Raw genomic sequence first — 16,810 nt, 5'->3', positions numbered from 1 at the left:
ATTGAAAGAACCCACTAATCATCTCCTGAAAGAGATTCCAAAATGAAAACTCCAAGGAATATTGTAGCCAAATTCCAGAATTATCAGATCGAGGACAAAATACTGTAAGCAGCCAGAAACAATTCAAATATCATGGAGCCACAATGAGGATTACACAGCATTTAGCAGCCTCTACCTTAAAGGATCAGAGGGCTTGGAATATGATATTATACAATGCAGAGGAGCTTGGATTACAACCAAGAATCAATTACCCAGCAAAATTGAGCATAATCTTTCAGGGAAAAAGATGGACATTCATTGAAATAGGAGACTCTCAATAATTCCTGATGAAAAAAAAATGAGAAAATTTGAAATTCAAATACAAGACTCAAGAGAAGCATAAAGAAAGGTAAACAAGAAAGAGGGGAAAAACCGATAGTATTCAATAACATTGAACTGTTTACATCCCCACATAGGAAAATGATACTTGTAACTCCTGAGAACTGTAGCTTTATTAGGGCAGTAAGAAGGGGTATATACATAGAGGGTGTGGGAATTAGTTAACTTTGAGAAGATGATATAAAAATTAAGGGGTGCAAAAAGGATTGTACTGGGAGAAGAGGAAAGGGAAGACAAAAGAGGGTAAATTACATCACCTGAAGAGGTAAGAAAGACCTATTATGGCAGAGGGAAAGAAGGGAGGGGAGTGAGCAGTTGCTGAACCTTACTTTCTCTTTTTTTTTCTTTTTATTTTCAGGAGGGAAAGCGGGGCAATTGGGGTTAAGTGACTTGCCCCTAGGTCACACAGCTAGTAAGTGTGTCATCTGAGGTCGGATTTGAACTCAGGTCCTCCTCACTCCAGGGCCAGTGCTCTACTCAATACACCACCTAACTGCCCGCTGAACCTTACTCTCGTTGGATTTGGCTCAAAGAAAGAATAACATAAACACTCAGTTCGATATATAAATTTATCTTACCCTGTAGGGAAGTAGGAGGAGAAAGTGGGGAGAAAAGGGAGGGATGGATAGAAAGGAGGGCAGAAGTAGTAGGGGCCAAAAGAAAAAGAGAAGGGAGGGGGCTAATAGAAAAGCAGATTGAGAGAGGCAATGGTTAGAAAAAGGATAGTACTACCAAAGTTAATTTATATTTTTAATGAAATGCCAATCAAATTACCCATGGAACATTTTATACAGCTTGCTAAAAAGTATAACAAAATTCATTAGGAAAAACAAAAGATCTTGAATATCAAGGGGTATGTTGAAAATAAGTAGGTAGCAAAGGTAAATACCAATTCTGGAACTCAAATTACACCATAAAACAGCAATCATCAAAACCATCTGGTATTGGTTACAAAACAAAATGTTCAGTGGAATAGACTAGACAAAGGGAGAATCAGGAAAAAAAGATGAACTCAACCCAATGTTTAATAAAGTAGAAAACATAGATTGTCCATGCAAAAAACAAAACAAAACAAAACAAAAACAACTGCTTGGAAAATTAGAAAGCAATATGGCAGAAATTGGGCTTAAATCAACAACTTACAACATGTTCCACAATACATTCCAAATGGATACATGACCTTAATATTAAAATTATAATAATAGTTGGTGGCTGGAAAGCAAGAACTTGCATGAGCTCCCTGCCAAGTCCCTCCAAAAACCTATTAAAAATGGCTCTGAACAAATTCTAGAACTGCAGAACCCACAAAATAGCAGAGGGAAGCAGGGCTCCAGCCCAGAACAACCTGGGTGGTCACTGGGTGAGGTCTATTGTGCACGGAGTTGGGAGCGGAGGGGAGCGGAGGGGAACGGAGCCCAGCGTGGGTGGCAGCAGGACCAACCAGACCAGGAGCCAGGTGGAACAGGCCCTAGCACTCTGAATCAGTGAGCTGTGGCAGTTACCAGACTTCTCAACCCACAAACACCAAGACAACAGAGAAGGTTAGTAGAAAAAGCTGAGGGGAGTGAAAGGAGTTCCCGGTTCGGCCACCGACCCAGGTGCAGGAGCGGGGGTGGTGCAGCTACAGAACTACAGCTGCAGTTGCTTCTGGCACCAGGCCCACCTGGTGGGAGGAATTAAGTGGCAGATAAGAGCAGGAGTGCAGAGCCTGCTTAAGATCTGAGTCCAGTCTGGGTTGGCGGTTCTTAGGGAAGGAGGAGTGCTGGTGTGGCAGAGCTGGCTGTATAGAAATAGCCCTCAAAACAGCAGCGCATTCCCTCAAGCTTGGAACAAAGTACTCTTTACTCTACAAGCAGTCATGTCCTGACGAAAAACTCAAGGGTCAAGTAAGTTGGCTGGGAACATGGTCAGGCGGCAAAAACGGACTCAGATTCAGTCTCAGACTTTGGAATCTTTCTTTGGTGACAACGAAGAACAAAACATACAGCCAGAAGAAGTTAACAAAGTCAAAGAGCCTACATCTAAAGCCTCCAAGAAAAACACAAACCGGTCTCAGGCCATGGAAGAGCTCAAAAAGGATTTGGAAAAGCAAGTTAGAGAAGTAGAGGAAAAAATGGGAACAGAAATGAGAATGATGCGAGAAAACCATGAAAAATAAGTCCATGACTTGCTAAAGGAGACCCAAAAAATACAGAAAAAATACTGAAGAAAACAACACCTTATATAATAGACTAACTCAAATGGCAAAAGAGCTCCAAAAAGCCGATGAAGAGAAGAATGCCTTAAAAGGCACAATTAGCCAAACGGAAAAGGAGGTCCAAAAGACCACTGAAGAAAATACTACCTTCAGAATTAGATTGGAGCAAGTGGAAGCTAGTGACTTTATGAGAAACCAAGATATTATAAAACAGAACCAAAGGAATGAAAAAGTGGAAGACAATGTCAAATATTTCATTGGAAAAAACACTGGCCTGGAAAATAGATCCAGGAGAGATAACTTAAAAATTATTGGACTACCTGAAAGCCATGATCAAAAAAAGAGCCTAGATATCATCTTTCAAGAAATTATCAAGGAAAATTGCCCTGATATTCTACAGCCAGCGGGTAAAACGGAAATTGAAAGAATCCGCCGATGCCTCCTCAAAAAGATCCCAAAAGAAAACTCCTAGGAATATTGTCGCCAAATTCCAGAGCGCCCAGATCAAGGAGAAAATACTGCAAGCAGCCAGAAAGAAACAATTTGAATATTGTGGAAAAATAATCAGCATAACCCAATATCTAGCAGCTTCTACATTGAGGGATTGAATGGCTTGGAATAGAATATTCCAGAGGTCAATGGAGCTAGGATTAAAACCAAGAATCACCTACCCAGCAAAACTGAGTATCATGCTCCTAGGCAAAATATGGATTTTCAATAAAATAGAGGACTAGCAAGCTTTCTCAGTGAAAAGACCATAGCTGAATAGAAAATTTGACTTCCAAACACAAGAATCAAGAGAAGCATGAAAAGGTAAACAAGAAAAAGAAATCACAAGGGACTTACTACAATTGAACTGTTTTGTTTACATTCCTACATGGAAAGATGATGTGTATGATTCATGAGACCTCAGTACTAGGGTAACTGAAGGGAATATGCATATATACATGTGTGTGTGTATGTATATATGTATGTGTATATATATATATATAGAGAGAGAGAGAGAGCACAGGGTGAGTTGAATATGAAAGGCTATCTAAAAAATAAAATAAAATTAAGGGATGAGATAGGAATATATTGAAAGAGGGAGAAAGGGAGAGATAGAATGAGTTAAATTATCTCACATAAAAGTGATAAGAAAAAGCAGTTCCATTGGAAGAGAAGAGGAGGCAGGTGAGGGGGAATGACTGAATCTTGCTCTCATCGTATTTGAGCTGAGGAGGGAATGCCATACACACTCGATTGGGTGTCTTACCCCACAGCAAAGAAGGAGGAAGAAGATAAAAAAGGGGGGATGATAGAAGGGAGGGCAGATAGGAGGAGGAGATAATCAAAAACAAACACTTTCGAAAAGGGACAGGGTCAAGGGAGAAAATTCAATAAAGGGGGACAGATTAGGAAGGAGCAAAATATAGTTAGTCTTTCACACCATGAGTAATGTGGAAGGATTTTACATAATGATATGCATGTGGCCTACGTTAAATTGCTTGCCTTCTTAGGGAGGGTGGGTGCAGAGGGAAGAGGGGAGAGAATTTGGAACTCAAAGTTTTAAAATCAGATGTTCAAAAAGAAAAAAAAAGTTTTTGCATGCAACTAGGAAATAAGATACATGGTCACTGGGGCACAGAAATTTATCTTGCCCTAAAAGAAAGGAAGGGAAAAGGGGATGGGAGGGGAGTGGGGTGACAGAAGGGAGACCTGACTGGGGAACAGGGCAACCAGAATATACGCCATCTTGGAGTCGGTGGGAGGGTAGAAATGCGGATAAAATTTGAAATTCAAACTCTTGTGAAAATCAATGCTGAAAACTAAATATATTAAATAAATTAAATTTTTAAAAAAGATTGTACTAGTAAAAAATTAGAAGAGAAGCAGACCTCCCACAGCAATGGGTAAATGTATTCTTTTTTGCCTTCTGAAAGAGAATGTTTTATTGTGGTATACAATATAGCACAGTGAACAAAAGACTAGCACAGTTCAATGGGAACTCCACAATAATCTCTGAGTATATAAACATATTTGTAAAAATCTTCCTTATAAAGGCCTACTGGAGCATGTATGCTCTTTCAATGTCATTGCCTTTCTGGAGTTATTATTTCATGGAGTCTGAAAAGTTCCCAACAACTTTCATGAAGGTATCACGGTTCATTTAGAAACAGAGTCCCTCTGCGTTGCCTTCTTCTTTCTTATGAAGTACATTTTCTTTAGATTTTGTCAAGTCTTCATTTGTTACTTGCATTCTGCATTCTCTTGGGGCCATGAAACCAGTTTCCATAAAAATTGCCTTGATATCTGTTCCAGACAAGTCATCTTTAGCCATGATCAAACCATTTAAAGTTACATCATCTGCCAAAGTCATTCTGCTTGTATGAATCTGGAAGATGCACTTCTTGGTCTTTTCATATGGCAGAGGGAACCCAATTTTCTGGTTAATGCATCCTAGTCTGATTAGTGCTCGATCCAAATTTCTATTCAGTTTGTGGCCAAAATCATTTTCTCATCTCTCTTAGAGTCAGACCCGTCCAACTGGTTCAACAATTCCAACACTATTCACTGAATTTCTCTTTCTCTCCTTGCATTTGAATCATACCTTTTGGTCCCAATAGCATCAATTTCATCAATGAAGACAATTGATGGAGGATGTTCTTCAGCTACTCAGAGCAATTATAGAATGAGTTGAAGCCCATCTGTTAAGTACTTCTGTATAAGCTCAGAACCAACAACTCTGAGGAAGTTCCCTGAGGTGTGGTTTGCTACAGCTTTGGCTAACAATGTAGATCTATTTTTCTCTTTTTTAAATTTATTTTTATTTCTAGTTTACAACACTCAGCTCCACAAGTTTTTGAGTCCCAAATTTTCTCCCCCTTCCTCTGCTTCCCCCTATCCCCCAAGATGGCATATAATCCAATATAGGTTCTACATTTGGCTTCACATTAAACATATTTACACAATAGTCAAGTTGTAAAAAAAATTATAACCAATGGAATGAATCACAAGAAAGAAGAAGCAAAATCAAGAAGAAAGGAAAAAGGAAAAAGAGAGAGAGAGAAAATAGGTTGTCTCAATGTGCATTCAGACTCCATAATTCTTTCTCTGAATGTGGATAGCTTTTTCCATCATGAGTCTTTTGGAGCTGTCCTTGAGTCTTGTATTGCTGAGAATTAACCAAACAAGAAATAGAGGTAATTACAAGAAATTACATACACAAATATATGATTACATGAAAAAAAGAAAGTTTCTACACACAAAAAAATGTAACTAGGATAAGAAAATAAGTGGTCAGGTGGGAAAAAATCGTATCAAATAAATGTTTGGTATCCAAGAAGTATATGTATATACATATATGTCTAAGATGTATACGCATATATATGTATGTATGTATAGGTATATGTATATACATATACACACATATATACACACATATTATATATATATAAGACTAAGAGTCATTCCCCAAATATAAGTTAGTCCATGACTTTGAACAAACACTTCTCAAAAGAAGAACAGCAAAGGATTCACAACCTCATTAAAGAATTCTCCAAATAACTAATAACAAGAAAGAGCAGATCAAAACAGCCCTGAAGTTTAACTTCATACTCTGGAAATTGGCAAAGATGACAAAAAATGGCAATGGTCAATGTTGGAGGGGCAGTAGAACAATAGCTAAGCTAACACACTGTTAGTGGAGCTGTGTGAGGAATGGTATAAACATTTTGTAAAACAATCCGGAATGATGCGAATAAAGTGACTGAAATGTTTATACCCTTTGAACCAGTAACTCCACTTCTGGGCTTATGCCCCAAGGAAACCATCAATGGGAAGAAAGTCCCCATTTACACCAAAATATTTAGAGCAGCTCTTTTTTATGTAAGCAAAGAAATGGAAATAGATACCTATCAGTTGGGGAACATCTAAACAAATTGTGATACACAAATGTAACGGAATATTATTGTGTTCTAAGAAATGATACATATCCATCATTTGGGGAATGGCTAAAGAAGTTGTGGTATATGATTGTAATGGAATACTATTGCCCTATGAATAATGATGAGCAGCATGATTTCAGAAAAACCTGAAAGACTTACATGAATGGATGCAGAGTACAGTGAGCAGAGCTAGGAGAACATTGTACACAGTAACAGCAATGTTGTACAATGATCAACTCTAAATATTTCAGCTATTCTCTGCAGTAAGCCCACACAACCAATGTTACAAAATCATTTCATCTCCACAACATTTTTCATATCTGTCTCCTTCTCTTCACTCTTACAGCCACCACCCCAATCAACACCTTCCTTATCTCTCCACTAGACAATTGCAGTAGCCTCCTAATTGGTCACCCTGCTACATCTGTCCCCTCTTTAATCTGTCCTGCATGAAAATCCTAAAATGATGTTTTTAAAGAACAGGTCTAACTACATTACTTCCCTACTCAATAAACTCTAGTGCCTCCTTATTAACTCAAATATGTAGGATCTTTATCTCATCCTTTTTCTAACCTCTTCTTTTTGCCTCATCCTTCTTCTTTCTCTGTTGATCTCTCTGCCCCCATCCAAGTATAACCAAAACACTTCATAGAGGACTCTGTACAGAGTGGGCACTTGGCAGGGGTGCTGAATGAGTGATTGGGTCTTTGCTATGAGTAAGTGGTCTGGCAAATGTTTACAGGGTTGTCAGTGACCACAGTCCAAACTCTGAGGCAGGATGGAGTATCCGGAGTTGGTAGGTGAGTGTGTCACCCAAAAATCCTTGGGACACAAAATCCCTGAATCTAACCCAACTGAGAGGCAGCACTCAGCCATCAAAAGAGGCTGCTAACCCTCCCCCTCCCCGGAGCGGGATATGGCTCCTGGGAAACCCAGAGGAACTCCTTGTAGACACCCAGAACAGACTGGCCCCATCTCTTCTTCCTGCAACGTGGACTGTTGGTGTTGGACAGGTTTCTGGGTATTCCTCCCCCTGGGGGTGGGAGCTCTCAGACACCTCAGAATCCTCCTGGATCTATATATGGAACTTCTCTGCCTTGAGGACCAATTAGGCTCAAGAGCCCTGCAGTGGACAGATTGAACAAGAAATAGCTGAAGGCATCTGGAGCCCCAAAGACTAGAAGACATTTGTCAAAGTCAAAGTATGTGTCTGTGTTTCTGTGATTCTATATTAGTAGGCTATTTTAGAACACGGAGGGGTTCTTGACCTGGTGTTGTGAACTTGTAGTTTTTAAATATTTTCATACTATCTTTCAATATAATTTGGTTTCCTTTGTATATGTACTTCACTCTCTCCATTTCTCTTTCTCTCTCTGTCTCGGTCTTCTCGTCTCTCTCTCGTCGTCTCTCTCTCTCTCTCTCGTCTCTCTCTCTCTCTCTCTCATTGTGTCTTTCTAACTGGATGTCCCAAAGCCATCTCAAATACATGTTGAATATCATACTAGTAAAAAATTAGAAGAGAAGCAGACCTCCCACAGCAATGGGTAGATGTATTCTTTTTTTGCCTTCTGAAAGAGAATATTTTATTGTGGCATACAATATAGCACAGTGAACAAAAGACTATCACAGTTCAATGGGAACTCCACAATAATATCTGAGTATATAAATAGATTTTTAAAAACTTTCCTCATAAAGGCCTACTGGAGCATGTATGCCCTTTCAGTGTTATTGCCCTCCCAGTGGTATTGATTATTTTATTTTATGATTCTGAGAGTGGGTGCATAGGCTTCACCAGACTGCCAAAAGGGTCCAGGACATAAAAAAGGTTACAGAATGCCTTGTTTACAGGGTCTGAGGACATTTCTCTGTGCCAGTAATATTCTGTGTGTATCGATTTCTCTCTGTATTTTTGTGGCCCTGACAATTATAATGAGTGTGTGAATTGAGGTGGTCTGTGTGTTTTTTTTCTGTACCTGAATTACAATATGTGTAGGTCCAGATGACATGAGTTATGCATTTGTATAATCAATACAGTGTTGGAGGCTGAGGGGAGGGGTGCAATCCCTGGGTAATATGCTTCTGTGCCAATAGAAATTTCATACAGGGATTCCTTGATCAGGTAGAGGTTGCATTAGATGCTTCCTGTGGTCCCTTCCAATAAGAGTAAGCACCTATTCTCCCCCCTCAGATGGCAGGCTAGGGTGGCAGCCCCACGGGGTAAAGCAGGAATGTGGAAACCTCACCTGAGGAGATAGATATCAGGTTTATACTTTGTCCTACAGAGACTTGAAAATGAAGATCACCTTTCTGCTAGCTGTACTAATGGCCTGTGGTAAGAAGTGACTGATGTCATCCCAGGAATCAGCCCCAGGAGGGACAACTCTCCTGTTCTACAAAAAGTGCCTTCCCAGCATCTCTTGGGCTTCCTAGCTCTTCCCATTCCTTGAACCTTGCAAATCCCAATTAATTCTTCACCATCTCTTATTAGAGGCTGGGAGGAAAATAGAGAGGACAAGATTCTCTGCTCAGATGAAGGACAGGGAAGGACAGACTAAAGCAGTAGTGGAAAGAGAAGACAGAAGTGTGGCCACATCTGACTGAGGACCACTGGTCTCTCTTGCAGGCTTATCTGAGGTGAAAGGGAACTTGATACAATTCCGAGACATGATTGGGAAGCTCACAGGGAAGAATGCATTGTTCAGCTATGGCTTCTATGGCTGTTACTGTGGCTGGGGAGGCAGGGGAACCCCCCTGGATGCTACTGACAGGTAAGTTGCTGTTCCCTAGCCCTGCCAGGGTGACTACCTTAGCTTCCTTGGGAATCACTACAAGCAGCAATGACAGGAGATACAAATTAATGGACAGAGCACAAGGCAGGGGTACCAAAGAAATGAATTTCTAGGGCAAAGCTATAGAAGAATGTTCTCTAGCACTCCATGGCATCTTTCAATAGACACCCTTGCAGTCCTCCAGAATGGGCAATAGGGAAGACTGGAACCAGATAAATTTTCAGAATCAGAGACCCTCCATTAAACAGAACAAGATTGGAATCGGAAAGGACCTTAAAGACATGTAGTCCAATTCTCTCATTTACAGATGAGAAAACAATGATCCTAATAACTCACGTGTCACAACAACCATACCAGGACTTATTCCACCCCAGCAGGCTGCCTCCTTGGCTGGCCTCTCTGAGTATCCTGTTTGCTGACCACCTGCTCCCCAATAGGAGAGGAGGACAGCACTCAGTAGGGCATCTCTCTTTAGGTGCTGTTTGGCCCATGACTGCTGCTATTCAAAGGTGATGAATTTAGGCTGCAGGCCTAAAATACAGAGCTACAAGTACACCTACCAGGATGGATCCATCTTCTGCAGTGAGATAGCACATTAGAATCATGTACCAATGAGCATTCCAGATGGGCAAAACCTTAAAATGGTGTCTGGAAGGGCATTGCTCCAAACGCCCTGAAAACAAAGACTGCAATGTCGCCTCAGATGAGGGGCATCACCTGGGGAAGGGCCTGTGTCTCCATCAAGACAACCAATAAAGGGACTCAGCTTGGTGGGGCAGGGTGAGGGGTGTCAATAGAAGAGAAAATTACCTACTCTCCTGGCTCATTCTTTTCTCTGGCCTTACAGGGTCTGGTGACAACTGTCAGAAGCAAATCTGTGCCTGTGATCGAGCAGCCGCCTACTGTATGAAGAGAAACCTGATGACTTACAGTAAGAAGTATCGCAACTACCCCAATTTACTGTGTAGAGGGGAAAATACTAGATGCTGAGAGCTTCTTTTCCCCTTCCTCAGCAAGAATTGACAAGAAAAAGCCTCAATCTCCAATTCCAAAGCCATCACCCCTCAATCCACAGCTTTTCACATTTCCTTTTCTGAACAGTTTTGCTTTCACATCAGGATTCAGTTAGTCAACAAACCTTTATTAACTGCTTACTCTGGGGCAAGCATTCTAATGTAATTACCAACCTCAGTTCCAGAGGGCTGATGAGGAAACCCATCTCCCCACCCTCAGGAGAGAGGTGGGAAAGGAGGGATGTGGAAGCCACACCTATCATCTGATGCTGTTGGGACCTTTGGTTTGGTTTCTTTTATTCTTCCTCTTTGTTATGGGGAGAGTGGTGGTTATTAGGAAATGACAGTGACATGAAAAAAACTATCAATAAAATGTTGGGTTTGCAGTTTTGTTTTGTTTTGGTTTTTCATCAGCCCCATATTGTCAGCATCAAGGAAATTTGCTCTGTAGGGGTCAAATAGGATGGGGTGGAGAGGGAGGAAAGGAACAAAGGGAAAAAATGTGGTTCTGCCCTCTCCTACCTGCAGACCACGGTCCTCCAAATTATCATTATTCCTCTGAAAGGCTCAGAGACACAGAATCTCAGGGTTGAACATAGGTTCTGATAGTACAAGCCTGCCTAGAGAAGAAGCTTCCATCTCAGAACTACTTCTGCCTTCCTCATAGTAGGTGTGGAATGAGCTTGTCAAATCACTGAATCTAATAACCAAATTGATGACTGGGGGTTGGGGTGAAGCAGGCCAGAGACCCTTCCCCCAACCCCTGATCCCTGCTTCCAGCTGGGCTGACTCCCTTTCCCTGTGAGCTGTCATTAGCACTTGGGCTTCACATGTCTCTAAGCTACCTACTACAATGGGGAGCACCACAGTAGAATCACACACAATTTAGAAAGCCAAGATTTGTCAGCCAAACATTTGTGTAATACATTCCAAATACAGTGATAGCACTGCTGAAGGAAACTACACCATCAATCCTATCTAGAACTTAGAGTTGGGAAAACTGCCAGAGGCTTAGGGAGGTCAAAAGAGTAGCAGGTGTCAAAGAGAAGATTTAAATCCAGGCCTTTCTGGACTCCAGCTCCAGGCTCTATCCACTGTGGCAGAATGTTACAGAATCCAACATGAGCAGTTGGGGACTATCCATACCCAAGTCTATTTCAATTCCTTCCTTTCCTTTGCATACTTGATTCAGTTCAATAAACATTTATCAAGTGCCTACTCTGGGCCAATCACTTTGCTTGGCACTGTGGATACAAAAAGAAAAAGAATCCTTGCCCTTGAGGAGCTTACACTCTACTGGTGGAAGACAAGACACAAATCCTAGATTATGCCACCACAAACATAGAGCTGGAAAAGGCCTCACACAGCCCATCTAGTCTGATCCCTTAAGAAGGCAGTCAGGGTGATACAGTAAAAAGAACCCTGGCTCTGGAGTCTGAGGAAGTGGTTCCAGTCTCCTCTCTGAACTAACTCTCTTTGTGGGTGAAGATGAATCACTGGTCCTCTCTGGACCACAGGCACTAGGCATGCAGAACTAAACCACCCTGAAGCAGGGTCGGGAGCAGGTCCAGGACTGAATTGCCAGCTGCAGTAGTGATTCTCAGGCCTCTCAGCACAGGATGGGTGTCTGTTGGAGCTAACTGAGACAGAAGCACAGAGCCTGTAGCAGCAGCAGCAACTACTCCTGGAGCTATCAGCCCAGAGTCTAAAGGTTTGAAAACTCACCATCTTGAACTTCTGGGAGCTATAATGACTGAGTAAAATGCTCTCATCCCTCCCTTGAATAACCAGAGAATACTGCCCTAGGAGAAATCTTGGAATAGAGGGGCCAGAAGTGGGGTTCAGCTCAGGAAGCTAAGGAGATCCCCTCTTGTAGTGATGGAAGGAGACCAGTACAGAAAGAGGCATCCCAGCAAGCCCCAAATTAGCAGACTAGCAGGAATTCCTCAGTCCCAGGGTGTGGAACCAGCAAGCACCATCACCAGGAACACAGGCATGCCTTTGCAGAGTCAGAGGAATTAGTAAATACCAGTGCAGGCAACAGCTGAGACCACCCATGCTATATAGTGCATCTCTAGGAGACTTCCAGTAGCCAGACCACCTCCCCCCCCCACACACACACACCTCATGCTGTGACCCCCAGGGAAACCCAGAAAGACTGGGCTTCAATGCTTGGCAAACACCAGCCAAATTCAGCTCAGCACCAGGTGAGTGGCAGCATTGTATACCCTCTAGCTGACAAAACCAGAGGCCACAACACACAAAGCCAGTAATCAGGTCCCTAGTTCCCAGCACAAAAAGCTTAGGACAGAGCCCCCTGTCTCCCAGAAGAAGAAATCCAATTTAAAAGCCAGGAAAAAGGCAACCACCATGAAGAAACAATGCAGAAAAACAAAGACCCTTGATTTTTACTATGGAGACAGGGAAGATCAAAATACCATTTCAGAAGAGGAAAGCATTGATGCTATACCCACATCCGAGACTTCGAAAGGGAATATGAACTGGTCTCATGCCGAAAATTCCTGGAACAGCTCAAGGAGGATTTTAAAAGACAAATTAGAGAGGTAAAAGAGAAAAATGGAAAAAAATTCACTGATGAGGACAAATCTCTAAAATGTAAAATTAGCAAAATGGTTAAGGAGGTACAGAACCTAAGTGCAGAAAATGGCTCCTTGGAAAGTAAAATTGGTCAAATGGAAAAGAAGGTATAGAAGCTAAATGAAGAAAAGAATTCATTAAAAATTAGAATTGGGCAAGTAGAAGCTAATGACTCTGTGAGGCATCAAGAATCAGTCAAACAAAATCTAAAGAATAAAATAATAGAAGAAAATGTAAAATATCTCTTTGGAAAAACAACTGCCCTGGAAAATAGATTACAGAGAGATAATCTAAGAATTATTGGTCTGCTGGAAAGCCATGATGATAAAAAGAGCCTGGACAGTATCTTCCAAGAAATCATCAAGGAAAACTTATCTAAGGTCCTAGAAATAGAGGGCAAAATAAGCAGTGAAAGAATCCACCAATCACCCCCTGAAAGAGATCCCAAATTGAAAACTCCAAGGAATATTACAGCCAAATTACAGAATCGTCAGATCAAGGAGAAAAACTTGCAAGCAGGCAGAGGGAAACAATTCAAATATCGTGGAATTACGGTCAGGATCACACTGTACCTTGCAGCTTCCACGTCAAAAGACAGGAGGAATTGGAATATGATATTTTGAAAGGCAAAGGTGCTTGGACTACAACCAAGGATCAACTACCTAGCAAAATTGAGCATAATTTTTCAGCAAGAAGATGAACAATTAATGAAATAAGGGAATTCCAAACATTCCTGATGAAAAGGCTAGAGCTCAATGGGAAATATGATCTTCAAATATAAAGCTCAAGAGACATAAAAGGTAAATGGGGGGAAAAACTTTGTTATTCAATAAGGGCAAAATTTTTACATCCTCAAGATAAACCCACATAAATCCTTGTCATTCCTATATATTACTAACAAAGCCCAACAGCAAGAGATAGAAAGAGAGATTCCATTTAAAGTTATGGCAGACACTATAAAATATTTGGGAATCTATCTGCCAAGGCAATCCTAGCACCTATATGAACACAATTACCAAATACTTTTCCCATAAATAAAGTCAGACCTAAGTAAATGGAAAAACATCAGTTGCTCATGGTTAGGCCAAGCTAATATAATAAAAATGACAATTTTACCTAAATTAATTTGCTTATTCAGTGCCATACCAATCCAACTGCCAAAAAATTATTTTACAGGGCTGGATAAAATAATAACAGAATTCATCTGGAAGAACAAAATTTCCAGAATATCGAGGAAATAAATGAAAAGAAATGCTAGGGAAGAGGGCCTAACCATACTAGATATTACAGTGTATTATAAAGCAGCAGTCATCAAAATTATTTACTACTGGCTAAGAAATAGAGTGTTGGATCAGTGGAATAGGTTGTTTACACAAGATGCAGGAGTCAATGACTATAGCAATCTACTCTTTCATAAACCCAAAGAGTCTAGCTTCTGGGTTAAGAATTCACTATTTCACAAAAACTGCTGGGAAAACTAGAAAATAGTATGGGAGAAATGGGGCATAGATGAATATCTTACATCACACACCAAAATAAAGTCAAAATGGGTCCATGATCTAGGTATAAAGGCTGATACTACAAGGAATTTGGGAGAGCAAGGCATAGTTTACCTGTCAGATTTATGGAGAAGGAAAGAATTTATGACCAAACAAGAGACAGAGAGCATTACAAAATGCAAAATGGATAATTATTTTGATTATGTCAAATGGAAAAGTTTTTGTACAAGCAAAGCCAATGCAACTAAGATTAGAAGGGAAGCAGAAAATTGGGAAATAATTTTTACAACCAGTATCTCTGACAAAGGCCTTATCTCTAAAATATATAGGGAACTGAGTCAAATTTATAATAATACAAGTCATTCCCCAATTGACAAATGGTCAAAGGATATGAACAGGCAGTTTTCAGAGGAAGAAATTAACATCTATAGTCATATGAAAAAATGCTCTAAATCACTATTGATTAGAGAAATGCAAATCAAAACAACACTTAGGTACCACATGTCTCCTGTCAGATTGGCCAACATGACAAAACAGGAAAATCATAAATGCTGGAGAGGATGTGGAAAAATTGGAACACTGTTCCATTGTTGGTGGAGTTGTGAACTGATCCAAACATTCTGGAGAGTAATTTGGAACTATGCCCAAAAGGCTATAAAGAATGGACTTTGTTTTCTTTGAATGACTCAGCTCGCCTCGTTGAGCTTCCCTGGACGCTGGGGCTTGCTCTTCCGGGGCAGGACCAGAGCTTCCTGTGTGATGAGTCGTGGCGCTGGCTGAGGGGAGGTGTGTTAACGTGGTCTACGCTGGGGGAGGGGCCAAGTCAAGAACCAATAAGCCCTGGTCGTTCAGGCGGCTCTTGATGATGTCAAAAACTCTATAAGAGGGGAGAGGACAGCTTGAAGATCCTCCTTTCCTTTTCCGGTTGGAGCCAGAGACACCTACAGCCGAAGCTGAGCTGCCGGTAGCAGAGCTGACTAGAGGCTAGTGGGTAATCTTCTTACCGTAGAGGGGAAGCCTGTATACGATTTTGCCTTATACCATCTCGCTTCTCTGTGGCCTTCTGATTACCCTTGTAAGGCGCACTTATTGGGCCTGGAAGCTTTTGATGAAAATATCAAAATGGGGACGCTGGTTTGTGGGCTTGTTATTGTGGAATGTAAATACATGCTTTAATTCTCCTGCCTTCTGCCTAGAGAATTCCTTATATCCTGCGGTTCTGGACCTTTTAGGCACATATGAGATTCTCTTTGAAATCATAAATTCTGCCTTCCTAATATATTTGGCGACGAGGTGGATGGGATCACTAGATATAAGATCTCTGTTCAGAAGCAGAAGAACTTCAGAGGAAGAGATGAATATCCCAGGGTGGGAGGATCCATTTTATTCCTCCTTAGCAAAGGAATTGGCTAAAAAAGCCGGACCCTGTGAAAACTGGGAACCAAGGCTACAGAGAGGAGATCCTAAGGATTTGGAAAGGTGTTTACAAGAGGTTGGGATTCAGTCAGGGGCATCACTATCTAGGCAAAGCTGGATAGTGTTATCAGCCTACCGGCTAGTATATGAAAGATTGAGATTAAGTGAAAGAGATGGGGGCACTCCTACCCCACAGCAAGAAGGGGAATCTCAGATAGCAGGAGAACAAATTGCTGCTCAAGAACCCACTGACTCAGATGAGAACTTTTCTATTAATGTGGCTAGGAGCAACAGGAGGCCAAATAAGCCAAGAGTGCATCCCAACTCAGCCCAGACCAAGCCTGAATGCCTGCTTTGTCCTTGCCATGGTGGCAGGGGAAGCGAGTGGGAGGAAAATGAGACAATGTTAGGGGCTGAGAGAGAAAATGCTACTAGGGTTCAGGACATCCCTCGCACAGAGAATGGGAGATGGTTAAATACTCAGACAAGCGTTCGTCCCGTAGAGAGGAGGAGGACAGAAACCCAAGGTGGCAATTTAGTTACGAGGGAATTTCAGGAAGATTTCTCACCACAAGAGGTCACAGATATTTTGAGTAGATTCAGCCAAAGAGTAGGAGAACCATTAATATCTTGGATGGTAAGGCTCAGTGATCAAGGGGCCGGTGGAATATTAGTAGATAAGAGGGACTGTATGAGATTCATAGGTATCAGCCATGATCCTCTAGTTCAGCAAGCTTTTAGGGAACATCATCAGCAAGGAGATGGTGATAGCAGGACTACTCTGTTGGCATTAGCTGCTGCGGGATGCAATAAGAGATATACTAATGATTCTATGTGGCCCACTGAGCACAGACCCCGGTATTCACTTAAAGATTGTATCATGAGACTAAAGGAGGATGTAATGAAGACTGCTATTATGACAGGAACTGCAGACAAATATTACAATGATCCCATAGGAATCCCTCATAGGAATTTAATAATTAGGACAGCTCCC

The 16,810-nt window shown here is 41.3% G+C and overlaps 1 protein-coding gene and 1 pseudogene across 1 annotated transcript; one reads left to right on the top strand and one right to left on the bottom strand.

Moving 5' to 3' along the window:
• Positions 1-4,724: 4,724 nt before the first annotated feature.
• LOC118836437 lies at positions 4,725-7,476 on the bottom strand (annotated as a pseudogene).
• Positions 7,477-8,793: 1,317 nt separating this feature from the next.
• On the top strand, positions 8,794-10,280 carry LOC118839501 (basic phospholipase A2-like). Its single transcript, XM_036746970.1, has 4 exons — positions 8,794-8,833; positions 9,125-9,269; positions 9,766-9,872; positions 10,138-10,280. Exons 1-4 carry the CDS (start codon positions 8,794-8,796, stop codon positions 10,278-10,280), a joined length of 435 nt encoding a protein of 144 aa, XP_036602865.1.
• Positions 10,281-16,810: the final 6,530 nt, after the last annotated feature.

The sequence above is a fragment of the Trichosurus vulpecula genome, chromosome 2, assembly GCF_011100635.1.
Source record: "Trichosurus vulpecula isolate mTriVul1 chromosome 2, mTriVul1.pri, whole genome shotgun sequence".
NCBI lineage: Eukaryota > Metazoa > Chordata > Mammalia > Diprotodontia > Phalangeridae > Trichosurus > Trichosurus vulpecula.
Note: the sequence above shows the minus strand (reverse complement) of the source record. Positions and strands in the feature narration are given on the sequence as shown.